The sequence below is a fragment of the Heteronotia binoei genome, chromosome 21, assembly GCF_032191835.1.
Source record: "Heteronotia binoei isolate CCM8104 ecotype False Entrance Well chromosome 21, APGP_CSIRO_Hbin_v1, whole genome shotgun sequence".
In the NCBI taxonomy this organism is placed as follows: Eukaryota; Metazoa; Chordata; class Lepidosauria; order Squamata; family Gekkonidae; genus Heteronotia; species Heteronotia binoei.
In genome coordinates, this window is record NC_083243.1 from 46,870,548 (window position 1) to 46,888,043 (window position 17,496).

General features: G+C 40.3%; 1 protein-coding gene across 1 annotated transcript in view; it reads left to right on the forward strand.

Moving 5' to 3' along the window:
• Window positions 1-17,496, forward strand: part of SEL1L (SEL1L adaptor subunit of SYVN1 ubiquitin ligase) — a 44,846-nt gene that overhangs the window by 14,258 nt on the left and 13,092 nt on the right. The window contains exons 4-13 of the mRNA XM_060262022.1: window positions 3,937-4,104; window positions 5,509-5,614; window positions 6,293-6,455; window positions 7,372-7,425; window positions 7,519-7,578; window positions 7,685-7,766; window positions 8,860-9,014; window positions 13,732-13,788; window positions 14,406-14,474; window positions 17,015-17,092. Of these exons, the coding sequence (XP_060118005.1) occupies window positions 3,937-4,104; window positions 5,509-5,614; window positions 6,293-6,455; window positions 7,372-7,425; window positions 7,519-7,578; window positions 7,685-7,766; window positions 8,860-9,014; window positions 13,732-13,788; window positions 14,406-14,474; window positions 17,015-17,092 (992 nt within the window). The remainder of the gene's footprint in view (window positions 1-3,936; window positions 4,105-5,508; window positions 5,615-6,292; window positions 6,456-7,371; window positions 7,426-7,518; window positions 7,579-7,684; window positions 7,767-8,859; window positions 9,015-13,731; window positions 13,789-14,405; window positions 14,475-17,014; window positions 17,093-17,496) is intronic.

A 17,496-nucleotide genomic window follows, 5' to 3' on the forward strand; every position in this document is an offset into this window, starting at 1 on the left:
GTCTGAGTAGACAATACTGACTTCGATGGACCAAGGGTCTGATTCAGTATAAGGCAGCTTCATATGTTCAGCAGAAGGAAGAAAGAAAGAAGTGTTGAAGGTGTGAGGGAGCACTACTCTGCTGACTAGCCTTGCCTCCAAACTAGTTAAAAAGCCATAGAGATTAAGTATAAAAACTTAAGTAGAAGAAGAAGATGATATTGGATTTATATCCCGCCCTCCACTCCGAAGAGTCTCAGAGCGGCTCACAATCTCCTTTACCTTCCTCCCCCACAACAAACACCCTGTGAGGTGGGTGGGGCTGGAGAGGGCTCTCCCAGCAGCTGCCCTTTCAAGGACAACTTCTGCCAGAGCTATGGCTGACCCAAGGCCATTCCAGCAGGTGCAAGTGGAGGAGTGGAGAATCAAACCCAGTTCTCCCAGATAAGAGTCCACACACTTAACCACTACACCAAACTGGCATATCAAAACTCTGGGTGGGATTGCAGCATTGTCTGTTAGCACAAGCCCTGTAAAGATGATGTATGTAGTGATGAGCCAATGTATGTGCAGGGGGAATGCTGTCTTGTCCTTAAATCTGTTGTCCAGTCAGGGCTATAGTAAAGAGTATTGCACCATACTCTACTACTGAGTGTGTTGGCTAGAGTGGAGAACATAAGAGAAGCCATGATGGATCAGGCCATTGCGGCTCGTCCAGTCCAACACTCTGTCTCAGTGGCTAAAAAACCCAGGTGGCATCAGGAGGTCCACCAGTCCATGTTGAAGCTCATTTGCCACGTTGACTCCCACTTGCCCAGCCTCAACAGATCCCTTTGGAGTGCCTCACAGTCCTCCCTGGTTCTTCACCTTCCTGAAAATTTAGTGTCATCCGCAAACTTAGTCACTTCTCTGCGTACTCCCAACTCCCAAGTCATTAATGAACAAGTTAAAAAGCAACAGACCCAGTACTGACCCCTGTGGTGCCCCACTGCTTACCACCTTCCTCTGTGAAAATTGCCCATTTATATTCACTGTTTCCTATTAATTAGCCAGTTTTTTATTCAAGAGAGAACTTGTCCTTTTACCCCATGACTATTGAGCTTATTAGGAGCTTTTGATGAGGAACTTTATCAAAAGGTTTCTGGAAGTCAAGGTAAACAACATCTATTGGGTCTCCCTTGTCCACATGTTTGTTCACCCTCTCAGAGAACTCTTAACAGGTTAGTGAGACAAGATCTTCCCTTACAAAACCCAAGCTGAGTCTTCCTCAGGAATTTTTGTTCATCAGTGTGCCTACTCATTCTCTCTTTAATAATGGTTTCCACCGGCTTACCCAGTATTGACATCAGACTGACTGGTCTGTAGTTTCCTGTATCTCCTCTGAAATCCTTTTTAAAGATGGGGATGACATTAGCTACCTTCCAGTCCTCAGGAATGGAGGCAGATTTTTATGAAAGATTACATATTTTTTGTCAGGAGATCCACAAGTTTACATTGAGTTCTTTTAGAACTGTTGGATGTATGCCATCCAGGCCTGGTGATTTATCAGTTTTTAAATTGTCTTATCAGTTGTAGGACCTCCTCTCTTGTCACCTTAATCTGACTCAGGTGTTTCAACACCCCTCCCAAAATCAGCAGTTCTGGAGTGAGCAAGTGCTCCTCATCTTCCACAGTGAAGACAGAGGCAAAAAAATGCATTGAGCTTCTCAGCCATTTCCCTATCCTCCTTCAGTAATCCTTTTACCCCTTGGTCATCCAAGGGCCCCACTGCCTCCCTGGCTGGTTTCCTACTTCAAATGTATCTGAAGAAAAAAAAATGTGTTAGTCTTTATGGGGTTTTTTTTCAGTATGCTCCTCATTCACATTTTGCCTGCCTGATCACAGATTTGTGTTTTATTTGCCACAGCCTGTGTTCCCTTTCAGTAACCTCGCTCAGACTAGCTTTCCACTGCTTAAAGGAGGGGTGGGGAACCTTTTTTCCACCAAGGACCATATGGATATTTATAACATTATTCACGGGCCATAAAAAATTATCAACTTAAAGAACAGTGCTCTCCTGAGGGAGAATGATTCAGGCCAACAAAATTAATGCAAATAATTGTTTTTCTATCTGAAGTCATGTGGGGAGAGCCCAATCCGGCATGCACACATACATGGACCGCCGCCCTAGGCAAATGCATAGGTCCAGGGGTTTTTTGTAGAAAAAGCCCAGCAGAAACTCAGTAGCATATTAGGTCACACACTTATTAGCATATTAGGCCAGCCAGGCCCCAGGGAGGCTGCGGCACAGTACATCTGGGCCCTGTGATCCCTGCCTGGCCCTAGGGAGACTGCCGCATGGCTCGGTTCGGCCCAGCAATCCCCGAGGGCCACACCAATAACCTCAAGGGCCATATACAGCCCTCGGGACAGAGGTTCTCCACTCCTGGCTTAAAGGAATCCTCCTTCCTTTTACAGCTTCCATTACTTGATTTGTTAACAGTGCAGGCCTTTTTATATACCTAATTGTGCCTTTCCTAACCTGCAGTATATATTTAATCTGAGTTTCTAGGATTGTAGTTTTAAATAGTCCCCAAGCTTCCCCAAGGGTTTTGATCCTTTTTTACCTTTCCTTTCAGTTTCCTCTTCACATGTCTCCTCATCTCAGAGAAGTTACCTCTTTTAAAGTTAAAAGTGGTTGTATTGGTCTTTTGGGGCAATTCCTATTTATACATTCATTTTTTCCAGGGTAAAAGAACTACAATAGTCACCAGATTTCATCTTCTGTGAGCAGGTGCTGTGACCCATATGGCCCAGGCTGTCCTAATCTCATCAAATTTCAGAAGCTAAGCAGGGTTAACCCTGATCAGTATTATGATGGGTGACCACCAAGGAATACCAGGGTCATGACACAGAGGCAGGAAATGGCAAACCACCTCTGAACATCTCTTGCCTTGAAAACCATATGAAGAACATAAAGTATGAGTAAGGCTGTAGTACATCAGGAAGCATGTTGGACTCAGCCTTCCAGTACTATGGTGACAGAATGTCACCAGAACTAGAGTTAATGTTGACACTCCAGGGGAAAACAGTAGCAACATGATGAAACCTGTACTTATCTAATTATAACACTTGGAAGACAGAAGACTTGTTTCATACACCATAAACACAGCAGGTGCAGCCTGCCTTTTTTTACTTCTAATGCCACATCAGCAGTAACTGCAGTCCAGAATAGGCTTGTGTGTGAAAACAGAATGAGTCTGCCAAAGCCCAAACTGCCCTCTTGTTAGATTAAGTAATGTAGGTTTAGTCTTATTCCCAGACAGTTGCCAAACTCAGGTGGCTTAAAACCATGAGGGGGCAGGGTGCTGAATGAGCACTCTTCCCTAAATTCACATCAGATCCTAGATTCCAGCAGTAGCTGCCTAAAACCATTAGTTCTCAGGTCTTACTCTGTTCTAGTTGAGTTACTGCGATTGTCTTACTGTTTTTTCAGCTCAGTTGTTGAGGAAATGCACATTTTTATTTTGTGTGTGAGATCAAGAGTGTATAATGTGACTCAGTCATGGAACAGCAGCCAGATTAAGCTAACAGTGATGCAAGCAAAATAGCCAAACTTATATCAGTGGCTACCATGATTTTTATTAACTAGTAAACGCCTAGCTTGTTTATATGACAGAGGTGCCTATTGTGATCCCTGGAGTTTGTAAGCTTGAATGTCTGTACATACAGGCCCCCAGGAATAGAATTCCAGGGGGCATTTGGGGTTTGCTGGGGGATGGGGGAAGATAAAGAATCACTTCACAGATGCAAATCCTTCCACTCACAGAAACATTAGTCTAAATTTCTAGAGAAAATGTTTATATTGGAAAGACATGGGATAAAGGTTCTACAGGGAAAATGACGAAGAAACCGCAGCAGCTAAGATCCTGCCCAATACCATCTCCTCGGAGTTTGTTTATTTGTTTGTGTGTTTAGTTTTAAGAGCCCTAGGAGGAACTGCAGATGGTGAGCTGTGCCACTTCCCCTTCCTTTTTCTGGAGAAAGAATATGTGGAATGTACTGCCGATGGAAGGGAAGATGGGAGACTCTGGTGTGCCACCACCTATGACTACAAGAGCGACCAGAAGTGGGGCTTCTGTGAAAGTAAGCAGCCTTACTGATGCTTTCTTTTAATAAGCTGGTGAAGCATGCAAGACAAACTTTAGTACAAGAATAGGGTTTTCTAATCCAAATATGCTCATTGGCCTGTGGAAGCTGTCAAGAGAGGTTCAGTTCTTGGGTGGCATGAGATTCAAATTACAAATAGGGTGGGAAGAATGGAATGGGAGCAAAAGAAAGATTATGCAAGCATTTGGGGGTTGCTTGGCGAAATGGACTGGTAGTGTATTTGGTGCAATCAGCAGTGCTGTAGAGCATATAATTAACTTGCAGGACGTTGACACTGAGATGAGAAAACAGTAGTAGCATAATGAAGCCTATATTTATCTACTTATAGCACTCAGAAGGGAGAAAACTAACAAGATTAGTTTAAGTGACTTTGAAGGGAGATTTGACAAATTTGTGTAAACAGCTGTTACCTATGATAGCTACCTGGAACCAGCAGCAGTGTATGTCTGAGTACCAGTTGGGACAAGTAACAAGAAGAGCTGTGGGCTCTATGCCCTGTGTTATCGGTTTCCCAGAGGCACCTGGCTAGCAGTGTTGGAATTCTGGACTGTTTATACCTTTGGTTTGATCCAAGACAGCTATGATGTGCTGAAACTCTTAGTTTTTGATACTGCCCCTTTACCCTGCAGTTGCCTGGATATAAATATACAGTGTTAATTCTCCAAAGGACAAAGAATCGCCATGTAATAATAATAATTTTAAAAAGAGTTGATCTCCCTAACTACTTTCCTACCAGCGGGAGCAGGGAAAGTAGCTAGACAAATCCCTAGCAGGGAAAAGGTTTAGCACACTGTCATCTTCCACTGGATGTGCCCCAGCTGCAACCTCCAAGAGCAAAAAAAAAAGTGAATCATTTATGTTTTTGAAATTTAAAGTCCAGAGTTGCTTCATATTCTTTTGATTGCTTGAGTAGGTCATCCTAAATTAATTTGACTTCAGAAGCTCACACAGTTATGTGCAAAAGCAAATATAAGGTTTCATTGCACTAAGCAGAATGAGATTGATACCTGCTTTCCAGCACTTAGGTCTCCAGTGTTTGATGCTCCATGTAATTTATTTTGGTAGAAACGGGAATTTGGCTTGGCAAGGTGCAGGCAGGTGCATCCCCTTTTTAATTAAGCTGCCACTGCCAACAAACGTCAAGCTGTATGTAATTTTGTCTATTTCCAGTTTGTGATAGGGTTTATCACAAACCCTTTCCTTGATTTCTTACAGACCTACAAAAGGCTGTGGCTTACTTAAAGCCCAGGAACTCAATGTGAACCATAGTTTTCTGGTGGTCTGTAATGACCAAAATAGCCATAAAGGTGTTTGAGCAGTGTTTTAATGTCTGAAATATTAATTTCTGTTATGTTTCTTTCCCCCCTCCCCTGCCACAAGCTGAAGAACAGTCAAATAAGAGAAGACAAATGCAAGAGGCAGAGGATGTTTACCAAACTGGAATGAAAATCCTTAATACAAGCAGTAAAAAGGCCCAGAAGAAAGAGTAAGTTGATTGTTTTTCTTCCAGTATTATTATATAATGTGCATACTCCAAGTATCAGCTTGTTATAATTAAAAGGTAAAGAGGCTACATTGATAATTGGAATGTGTAAAGAATTCATTGTTATATAATTGACTCATTTTAGTAATAGGTGGCACACTTTTTGCTGCTTGTCTGATCATTGTATTAACTTCCATAAATAAGCTGTGTTTATTCTATTTAGTCAGTACACAGAGATGTGTAATTTTCACCTTCATCTTGCTTCATGTTGGAAAACTCACACTTTTTTTCTTTCCTGATTTTTGTATTCCACTACTCCCATAGAAGTTGGCACTAGATGTAGAATTTAACATCCAAGAAGTCTTTTCTATTCAAAGGGGGGAAAGCCAGAGGTCTTCCCTTTTAAGACCTGTAATATGTCTGGCCACTGCTTAATGTAGTCTCAAAGCCAAAGGTTAATACTTTTCTGGTAAACAGTGTTTGCATGTGAAATCTTTCACTGCCACCAGGGATTGTGCCATCCTTTCCAATTATGTATGAGGTCTTATTTCATCTGTGGTGCTGCTAATGCATACCGTGAAACCATCAGGTAACAGCAGAGAAACTTATTTCCTTATTCCATAGAGCAGTTTTTGTTTTCCTCAAAAGAGTAACCGAGCATGTGTGTGTGTTCTTTTTAAGAGCTTATCAGTATCTCCTGAGAGCAGCTGACATGAACCATACCAAGGCAATGGAAAAAGTATCTTACGCCTTCTTGTTTGGGGACTACCTGAAGCAAAATATCCAGGCGGCAAAAGAGCTGTTTGAGAAACTGACTGAAGAAGGGTCTCCTAAAGGGCAAACGGTACAGACATCTTAAAGAGCTCTGATTGGTGAAAAATACATGAAGTGGTGCTGAACTGAATTTTATTTCCTCTAACTTGCATTATGTTATTTGACTGAAGAAGACTACCTGTTCATTGGTAGCTGTTCTTCTGTGGAACTGCTGAAAAGAATTACCACACTGCTGCTATTCCGGTTCCTGTATCTGGGTTAGGTGTACCTCATGGTTGGTTTTCTAGAGCATTTCCAGGCACGGCTTATTTGCTATTCAAAATTCTCTGAAATAATTGGCCCTGAGCGTAAATAATAGACGGGGGACTGTCAGCCTCCACATGTGGTCAGTTGTCAGGGATACTTCACCAGGCCAAGGGGGCTTCTTGTGGTACCACATCTTATTGCTTAGGCACCATGCTCCTTTCACACCTTGGGTTTTCCATAGAAATTTGCAACAGGCTTTTTCATCCAGCTTTTTTCTGCCAAAAGGAATAGTAGGTGTAGTGTAGAAATACTTGACTAAATAAGAGCAGACCTTCTCATTGAATCTTTCAGAATGGTAGCAGAAGCATGCGTCTTTGCAATTAAGTGGCTTAATAAAAATCCACAATGTAATTCTTTCTTCTTTGAGCACAACAAGGAATGTTTTTGTATTTTCCTGCTGCTTCACAGCCTATTTTTAGATTGGTTCTTAATTAGTTCATATTCATCATTACTATAGAATTTTGCCAGCCTTAACCTCATGTCTTCATAACACGTTGCTGTCAAATTTAGAATGTAGTCATAAAGTTTGCTTGCTATGCAACAACAGGCCTTGCCACTTTAACAATAGTAAAGCGTTTTGATCATCCTGATATGCCCAGCTATGTTAAACATAAATGTAGAACTGTGCACTGTAAAGTGGATGGTGGATTCAGGTTTAACTCTTGAATTTATCATTTCAGGCCCTTGGTTTCCTGTATGCCTCTGGTCTTGGTGTTGATTCCAACCAAGCAAAGGTATGGCAATTCAGTTTGACTTTTTCTTGCTTATGCTTTTAGTTAATATCACTTGATCAATCAGTTAATCTTGATTAACATTTTCAAATACAGGCACTGGTTTATTACACTTTTGGAGCTCTTGGAGGAAATTTGATAGCTCATATGATCTTAGTAAGTGTTTTTCTCCTTATTCCCTAAATTGTATTTGTTCATGGATGTCTGTGATTAATGTTCTAGGAATGTAGAGGCGTCCACATAACAGATTCTTTGTTTCTAGGGCTACCGCTACTGGGCTGGTATAGGAGTCCTTCAAAGCTGTGAATCTGCTCTCACACATTATCGTCTAGTAGCCAACCATGGTATGTATGTTTAGGTTTTTTCCCTTAGTTAACAAGCACATTTCAAATTATGTGCTTGTCAAGGCAGATGTCAAGACATAAAGAAGTAAGAATACCTGATAATATACATTTTAAAAACTCTACTTTTCCTCCAACGGAGATCAAGGCAGCATACATGGTTCCCCCCACCACCCCGCTGCCCAATTTTGGCCTCATACCAATCTGTGAAGCAGATGAAGATGTGAGAATATGCCTTGACCAAGGTCACCCAATGAATTTTGATGGCTGAGTGGGGTTTTGACCCTAAGACTCCTAGTGCCTAGTCAAGCACCATGACCACTAATGCCTGCATTCTTAGTGTGGCCTCTACAGAAATCAGGTGAACCCTTTATAGCATTCCCTGGATATAGGATTGCTGCTGCTTGATCTCCAGTATGCTTCAATGAGTTGTGAGATGGAAAACAATCCTAACAGGCACATGACATCAGGTTTGATCAGCAACGCATGTCCTTGTATAGCAATTATTAAAGGCCGTTTCTTGTAGTTCAAACACAGTGTCTTTTCTGTGTACAAATAGTTGTAATTATATTATGTTGGGCTGGATTGCTAGGTGCCCTTTCAAGCTGAAGGCATTCTTTTCACACAAGGGAGTTTTGCAGTGTTTGTGTCTGCCCTCTGTTCTGCATCCTACATAGAAGCTCCATCCAGAGCAGCTTTTCACTGACCCAAGGAGCTTCAGTATATGTGGGGGTAGTGGGAAATATACCATGGATCTTAGGAGTCATCCCAGTGTATTTTAAAGTGAAATTATCATGTACTGCCTGGTTGGACTTCACAAGGTGCTCTCCTTCTGGAATGTTCAGTTATGCTTTGAGGACCGCTGAATGTTTACTGTTACATAAACTGTCTTGCACGTGCATCCAAAGACTGAACATGTATCATCAGGCATTCAAGTCAGGAAACTTAGATTGACCGTAACTACCTGCTGAGGGCATTTGGTGGTGACCTTGCTGCTGCAGAGTTCTTAAAACAGGCCTGAGTTTGTTTGGAATGATTCCTCTGGTTTTATATTTGACTAAGAATTAAATGTTCTTACATTTTTCATCCATTCTAGTGGCAAGTGACATCTCCCTGACAGGAGGTACAGTGGTACAAAGAATTCGTCTGCCAGATGAAGTAGAAAATCCAGGAATGGCAAGTGGGATGCTGGAAGAAGATTTGATACAGTACTACCAGTTTTTAGCTGAAAAAGGAGATGTACAGGCACAAGTAAGATTGGTTTTTTGCCCAAGATGGGAATTCATTGTTCCTGGAGTTACAGAGCTAAATTAAAAGCTCTATGATACATTTAAGTATTACCCTTTCCTCCCTTGCAAATGTCACAAATTATTCTGTTAATTCCAAGAATTTGAATATTTGCACTAAATATCTTCCATAATGCCCTAGAGATGCATCCAGGTTTTGTAATATACATTTATTATCTTTTTGAAATGTTGGTGTTGACCCACAGAGACATACTCTTGCTGTTTATTTTCATCAAGATTGCAGGCTCTTGGAAGTATGATCTCTGGCCTGATTCTTACTGATGTGGCTCCTCCATAGTACACGGAAAGTTGGGGAGAAGGCGAGGTTCGGTTTGTAGCTGAACTATGAACCGGAAAGTTGGTTTGTGAATTGACCTCACCTGGTTCATATCCCTCAGCGGGGAGGGCGAGGTATAAATCAAATTAAACATAAATCAAATTAATCATATAAATTGAATTAAACATGAGCCATTTGAGATTTAAACTTTCTGTTCCTTGTGAAAAGCTGTGGAGAGCAGAAAACAGGTTTAAATGACTCCCATTTAAACCAAACAGCTGAGTGGCAGGGTCTCCCTCTGCTTTCTGCTCTCTGTGGCTTTTCATGGGGAATAGAAAGCAGGGCTTTAAATGGCTCCCATTTAAAACCAAACAGCTGAGTTGGCAGAGAGCTCCCTGGCACTTAGCTGTTTTTCATGAAGAGAAGAGAGTGGGTTTAAACCCCTGCTTTCTGCTGTTCACAAACCACTACAAACGTCATCAAAATTCATGAAAGCTAATGGTTCTTCCGTTCACGAACATTGCTTCACAAACTGACCAAAATTCATGACAAACTTTAGTGTGTAAGACAGTTATTCTCATCCCTAATTGACTTTTTAAAAGTTTTATTGATTTAAACTACAAAAAAAAGAAACATTGCAGAAGATACATAAAAAAGAGAAAAGGGGGGGGGGGGCTTGACAGAATGGGGAAAACAGAAACAGAAACCAGTACAAATATATCAATTATAACTCCACCTCCCAATAAAATTCTCAAATCATTCTACCTACAAGTATAAAAATCTCCTTAAATATTACCTTCCTTTCTTCCTTTACCAGAATAAAAAAGGAATAATTTCTTATTAATAAATTAGTAAAGCAATGTAAATCTAAAACACTACTATTTAAATTAAATATAACTAGTTAAGAAAAAAGATTTTTTCTTTCAAAACTGTCTCAACGCCAATTTTATCTAATTTAACTTAAGCCTATTATAAGCACAAATTAGGTTGCTGATTTAGCAAAATCCTTATTAAAAGAAGCACATAAAATCATTTCTTTGTCTTTAGCAAATTACATAAAATACAACTAAATAATTTGTCTATCTCCATCTAAACCATTTCTCCTGATAACATATTAAAAGCAAGTCTGCCAAATTACCAAGTCTACCAAATTCCGCAGCAATTACGCCATCTGCCTTTTCAACCTTTGATCCTATTCTTACATCATTATAAGCAATCTCACCAAATAGGCAAACTGTCAATACATCTACTATATAGAGAAATATGTTAACTACACTCATTAACATTACTTCAAGATCTTCCTTATTCTTTTAAAGTTTAACATATGTTCATTATTAATGGTTACATGTTTATTTATTCACAACGGAAAAAAAAGAACTCAGATTCCAGAGTCCTTTTTCCCAAAGATTAAAAACTGTTTAGTTCCTTTGATTTCTGCACCCATATTGCATCCGAGGCAGCCCATTTAATCACAGTTTATCTTTTGATACCATTTCACTTCTTAGTCAGAGCTCCTTGTTCAGCCATTCACCAAAGCAGAAAAAAAAATCCAAACTCCTTTTACGAAAAGCTTTCCAAATCCTGATTTGTTGATTGGAGTGCAGCTTTTCTCTTCTCGACGTGGCCTGCCCCCTCAACCACAGGGGGAAGAATTCATCACCATTTTTCCCTCTCAGCTTGATTTCATTGCATCTTGATTTCCGGTCTAGTTTTGAAAGTGTGTCACAAGAGAACATCTTACTTTTCCTTTGTTTATTTCTCAAAGTATCACTTTCCCCTTCCACTTTCACTGCTATCAATACACTCTCTTTAGTACTAGACCTCTGTAGGTTTACAGTTTCATTAGCTGTCAGATCTTCTTCCCTCAGATCATTAGCTGTCATCATAAAACAATTCATTTGGTCTTTAAGGAGCTGCATAAATGAGATAAGATCTTCTTTCAGAGAAATGAGATTTGAGCAAATATCTTTTCCATGTGACATTTCATTAAACTGTGCCATATCAAAACTCAGTCTCTTAAATCAGATTGTAAATTCGCTTCAAGCTCCTGTTAATCCCCGTTCCACAACAGCTTCAACTGAAGTTTTAGAAACCATTCTTTCAGATACAGTCAGGCGATAGAGACAGAACTCTCTGCAGTATATCTCCTTTGTGTTCAGATCATATTCCAACTTCTTAGTAATCTCTTTGATATATATCCAATAATAGTCTGCGTCAATTTTAATGATTATATTCAATCCAGTTTAAATAGTTAAGACTGCTCATAACATTTTGAGGCCTTTTGAGCTGATCTTTTGAGCTAGTCTTTTGTTGTTATACAGAGTGACCCATCAGGGAGTAGAATTGGAAAAAACACCTACTTGTTAAGTAGAGTCGTCACTTTAGAAGTGGGAAAATGCTGCTTCAAAGGCATACTGGGGAAAGAGAAAGCAAAAAAGCGGTCGGAGGTTCTTTTTCTGGTGATATGCCAGCTTTCATAGCCACAGAGCTTTAGGACGCACAGAGGGCAGCTGCTGCTGGCCCCCTCCCCCCCCCCCCGGTAAAAGTCCCATGCCGAAGAAAAAGCCACTCCGGGCTTTTTCTATGGGGGCATCACTTCTGTGACACCCCTTCAACGGCCAGACTCAGAGTTGCCATAGAAAGACAATCTGCAAGCAACTCTGAAGCCAAGATGGTGGATCCCGGAAGTCTATGCTCATCCCTAATTACAGCTCTCTTCCCTGGTACTTGATTGCCTATGCAAGTAGAACATATATGAAGAAGCATCATCTTGTGAGCGCTAGCCTGCAGTCTGAAGTGGTGCAGTGCAGAAGCAGTTAGTCCTCTCCCCTTGTGCCATTTTCCCAGTGGGAAGTGATCATCCTCTCCACACACACACACACACACACACACACATAACAATGCATTAAATCCTGCTAGGCAGCATAAAGCAAAGCCCCACTCAAAACCAGTCTCCTTGTATGCTCAGATACAGTATTCTGTGCAACAAAAGAAAATCCCTTGGAATGACTACATGTTTTGGCAAGGCTTTATAGAAAGTATTTTTACTAGTTTGTAAAGGAACATAGCTCCGGAAAGATCTCTTGATTCAGATGTAATGGTTTCTGATTTCTCCCTGGGACTCTGTAATTCAGAGTCCCAGGGAGAAATGTGTTGCGGAAGGATTTGTAAGCATCCCTAGGTGTTAGTTGACAGTGATTGATTTTGAGTTAGAAGTGCCCTTCCCATCCTCTGTAAGAGTTCAATCTGCATGGTAACAGACATAAAGAGAACCAGAAGTTTATTTGCGTATATACTTCTGAAAATTAGATGGTTGACTGATGCACCATTTTTACAAAGAAGGGAAGATGTGAAAGTCTAATTTAATCACTTACAAATCACTTACTTAATAACTTAGCAAAACTTTAGTCTCATGTGCTTTTTCTCAATAGCAAAAATGAATGATCCTCCTGCCCTGGAGAGTAGTGTCCATTACATGGAGCAATTCACTTAAGAGTGTCACATGACACTATTTAAATAGCACAGCATTAAGAGAGAAATATTACCTCCAAATGCCTTGACATTCTCTGGCTGTATTTTTAAAATTAATTTAGAAAAATTACATGCCACATATTCAGAAGCCTGCTTGAAGTGCTTCACAAGGTAAAAAACCGAAGAATTATCAGGAACCAAACAGGCCAGGGGTATAAACACAGAATAAAATAACATTTAGCAGCCTGAAATTATTTTCTGCATATTCCCAGTCTTAACAAATGACAGCTGGCATATTAAAGTATTTTTGCTACAAAGAGTAAAATAACTTCGCAAGCCTGTGGATTTAGCACAGGCAGGTTCAGAATCAGCCCTTGCCCCCCACACACATATAACACGAAAGAGAAGCCATAATTACAACTTGGCCAGTGGGGAAATGGTCTCTGTCCCATAGATGCCTTTAAAGCATTGGAAGACCAATTGGTGGATATGGCTTTGCAGTGTCTGGAAAGGGGAAAAGTGATCTTTCACTGAGAGTGGCTGACAGTGTGTGTGTGTGTGTTTGGAACCTGCTTCTGGTAAAAACAATCCCACTCCATTACAAACTGACTTTGCCTCACCATCTTTCAACTCCCCTCACTGGTTTTGCAGAAGGAAGCAGGAAGCACAGTGTACTTCTGAAAACTAGATGGTTGGCTTAATAAAATTGTTTCAGAACAAAGACTTCATGCCTGGACAAAGAGTTTTGCTAATTTCTGTCTTCATTTTGTTTTACCTGCTGAAGCAGAACAATGTGGTTTTTTCCCCCAGATATTTCCTCAACCTTTTGATGTGTACTATTCATGTTGGATATACACGTCATTCATTTTACACTTGTGTATCTTTTGAGTCAACTTGTTTGGCAGAAAAATACATAACATTCTTAATGTTGTAGGTTGGTCTTGGGCAATTGCATCTCCATGGAGGAAGAGGAGTAGAGCAAAATCATCAGGTAACAGTGTGCCATTTAACTGTTTTAGGAGGAGGAAAATGTCAGTGCTTATAAAAAACAAGTAGACTGAAATACTGTAGGCATAACAGCTGTCTCTCTTGGCTAGATAGAAGTGTTGTGACAGTTGTATAATTAGAATTCTTGGGGGAACATGTGCTGGGCTAGGATCTGGGAGACCCAAGTTCAAATGCCCACTCAGATGAGAAGCTTTCTAGGTGGCCTTGGGGCAGCCTGTCTTTCTCACAGCTCAAGCTATCTCATAAGGGTTTTGTGAAGATGGAAGAGGGGGCAAACCAATGTATGGCACCCTTGCAGGAAGATAGATCTTGGCAAGTTGTAATCCAGTGACATGTTTTTATTATAGTAAAAAAAATGATATTGCTTTCTATAGTTATCCATTCATTCAATCCTGAATTTCAGCCTTTTTGAATTAAACCGCTTGTGTATTTATCTTGAATGACTTAGTGTCCATATTAGTTAGAATTGCTACTCTCAAAGTAATATCTACTTAATTGTTTATTTACAAGAATGAGCGGTGTAGTGATGGGCTAATATTCTATTAGATTGAAATTTATGCTTGTGACTTCTGTATCTTTCCTGTTTACTCCTCAAATCAGAGAGCTTTTGAGTACTTCAATCAAGCAGCTAATGCTGGTAACTCACATGCCATGGCATTTTTGGGGAAGGTAAGGCATCCATGTTGACTGTGTTTACGGAGTGATCTCTGATAACCACTGTAACCCGTTGTTTAACAGCTGTAGATAACAGATTTATCTGGATGTGATCCTGGATCCCTTTTTCTGCTGTGAGGTATAGAGGAGTGAGAATCCTTCACTTTGTACACATCTTAGATTGAGTTAATGGCACATTCCCCCCCCCCCCCACCCAATCCCTGCAATACTATGAAATATAAGGCACATTCTTTGTTTGCCTGCTTTTGGGGAGCCCTTGCAGTACTTGCAGAAGATATCAGGCTCAATACCTAACATTTCATGTAGAAAGAGTCTTGTAGTAGATTATGTGAAAAACCTCTGAGACTTTGGAGAGCCACTAACAATCAGACAGGGGTGTCAAAACATGTGGTCCGGGGGCTGAATCAGGCACCCAGAGGGCTCCTATCAGGCCCACAAGCAACGCACAGTTGTCTGCTTCCTTCTCCCTCTCTTGCTTTCTTTTGCATCACAACTTGCTTTACCAGGCTTGCTCAGTCACACGAGCTACAGAGCAAAGCTCCTCCCTTGCAGAGGAAGTGGGGGAAGGAGAGCCAGCTTTGCCAGGCTCTCTCAAATTGCACAGTGAGCTACTGAGCCAAGCCTCTCTTCCTTCTGTTGGCTGGGGCTCAGCAAACCAGTGAGGTGGATTAGGCTGAGTGTGTGTATGTGTGTGTGTCCTTTATAAAGTTTATATCTCCCTGACCTGGCATTACATTTTATGACACACATGGCCTGGCCTGACAAGGTCAAGATCTGGCCCTCATAGCAAATGAGCTCGACACCCCTGATCTGTCTTAGCATAAGGCAATTCCAGTTGTGTTAAGGACCCCCTTTCTGACAAGATGGTGCTATCTTTTTGCAATGATCTTGGTACTTGAGTACTTTAAAAGCACTCCTTTTCATCTGTTGGATGATAAATGTGCCACAGTTATGGAATATCCTGGGCCTTATTGCTATTGCAAGTTGACTTTGATTCAGTATAATGCCTACTGAATTATCAAGTGCTGTGAAACACAATGCTGACTTTATGACATGTGAAACTGAGGTATTGGTCTATCTGGCAGTGGCTCTCCAGAGCCTCGGGCTGATTTTTCTTCTAGCACCTGCTATCTCAGGTCAACTGGAGGCACCAGGGATTGAACCAGGGACCTCTTAAATGAAAAACCTGTTTCCTTCTCCAAATACATGAAGTAGCCTTATCAGGTCAACAAGCACAGCAGGTTGTTCAGGAAGTGAGAGTGGCTTATATCACTCAGCATTAGCAGCATGCTCCAAGACACATTTATTTGTAGCTTTGAGTCATCTTTTTGAAAAGAAATGTTGATAAGATGCAAATATGATCTCCTCACCCATTAATAATAGTGGCATTTTCTGACCATCTGTGCCGTCATCACACTCTGTTCTATATGTTGAGTTTACAGTTGGTAGCTCTTTTTCCAAATTGCCTTTGACATGTAACTTTAAGAAAACCACAGTGTGTAAGGAAATCTGAAACACTAAAGCACTGTGTTCAAAGCTGTTACGATTGTTTATAAACACTTATAAAGAATTCTAGTACTTCCAAAAATGAAATGATTTATTATTTGATGAACAAACTTTGTATGTGTACTTGACAGCTGAAGAAAGGCTACAGGATCCTAACACACCTTATAGCTTGAGGAGAATCTAAGCCAGCTGTGATTTTCTGTAGGTTTAGTACCAATTCTCTCAGCTTTGTAAATAATGTTAACTTTATGACACTCCTTGGAATTGAATCAGAAAAGCTGTACATCTTTCTATATTAGTATATTAGTACATAGCCTTTGATGTCTGTAGCTGTAAAACCTGAAGAAGTCACATGAAATGGGATTTTTTTTAACCAGTCCCTGTAGTCTTTCCAGCCTCAGTTCACAATGTCTTGTAAAGGCATGCTTATTGCACATATGAACTGGTGTAGCCCTTAAGATTGGCTTTTATATCTTTTGTTTCTTGTATATTTGAGCTTTATTGTATAAGGTGTGTTAGCCTTTCTTCAGCTGCTCAAGTACACATAGAAAGTTTGTTCTTTAATATTTCATTTTTGAAAGTACTAGCATTCTTTGTTGATTATAAATGTTTATATGCAATCACAAGACCTTTGAGTTTGGTTATATATGGTTCTTTTGTTCTTCAGATTTGACATGTAACTGTCTGTAAGAATTGATGGCATAGCATATATTGATATCCAATAGTAGCTCACCAAGCACTGGCTAGGGTTTTTTCCCATTTAAGTTTGGTTGAGGAGAAGCAGCAAGGGGGAGGGGACTTAAGCATTACTTGGCCTGGAGTAAAAGGATGAATTATATATGATGAGTTCCCCCAAAGTCATGTTTGCACAGTCTACATTTTTTCCTGAACATTTTTTTATTTATTTAAAACATTTATTAGCTGTCTGTCGTCTTTTTTTTTTAATTGAAGGCAGCTTACAGCATAGATAAAATACATAAAAACCAAAGTTTAAAATAACAATTTTGATTTGCATGTTTTATTTTCAGATGTATTCTGAAGGAAGTGATGTTGTGCCCCAGAGCAACGAGACAGCACTTCAGTACTTTAAGAAAGCTGCTGATATGGTATGTCTCCGTTTAGCCCTAGAGTGGACAATATTTGTTCTAAGCATTGATACAGTGGGCCTCAAAGTGAGAGTATATAGCTATTCAGCTTGAATTTAGTGCTTATTCCTGTGCAGATGCAAAGGGACATAAGCTGAGGCTCAGCATTGCTTAACACAAAGTCTAGTAATGCTTTTGTTGATCTTTCCTGTGCTGTGTGCTGCAATTATGAGGTGTCTTTCATTCTGGTTATCATTTGTTCATTTCACAGATCTTCCACCTCCTAGACCATGGAACATAGCATATACTTGCAGCCTTTATCCTAAATTTTAGTGGAAGTAGAGCTGCAGCATAATGCAGCTGGTGCTTAAGTAAAGGCTTCAAACTGAAACTGTGATGCACTTAGCCTCAAACGTATTTTTTTC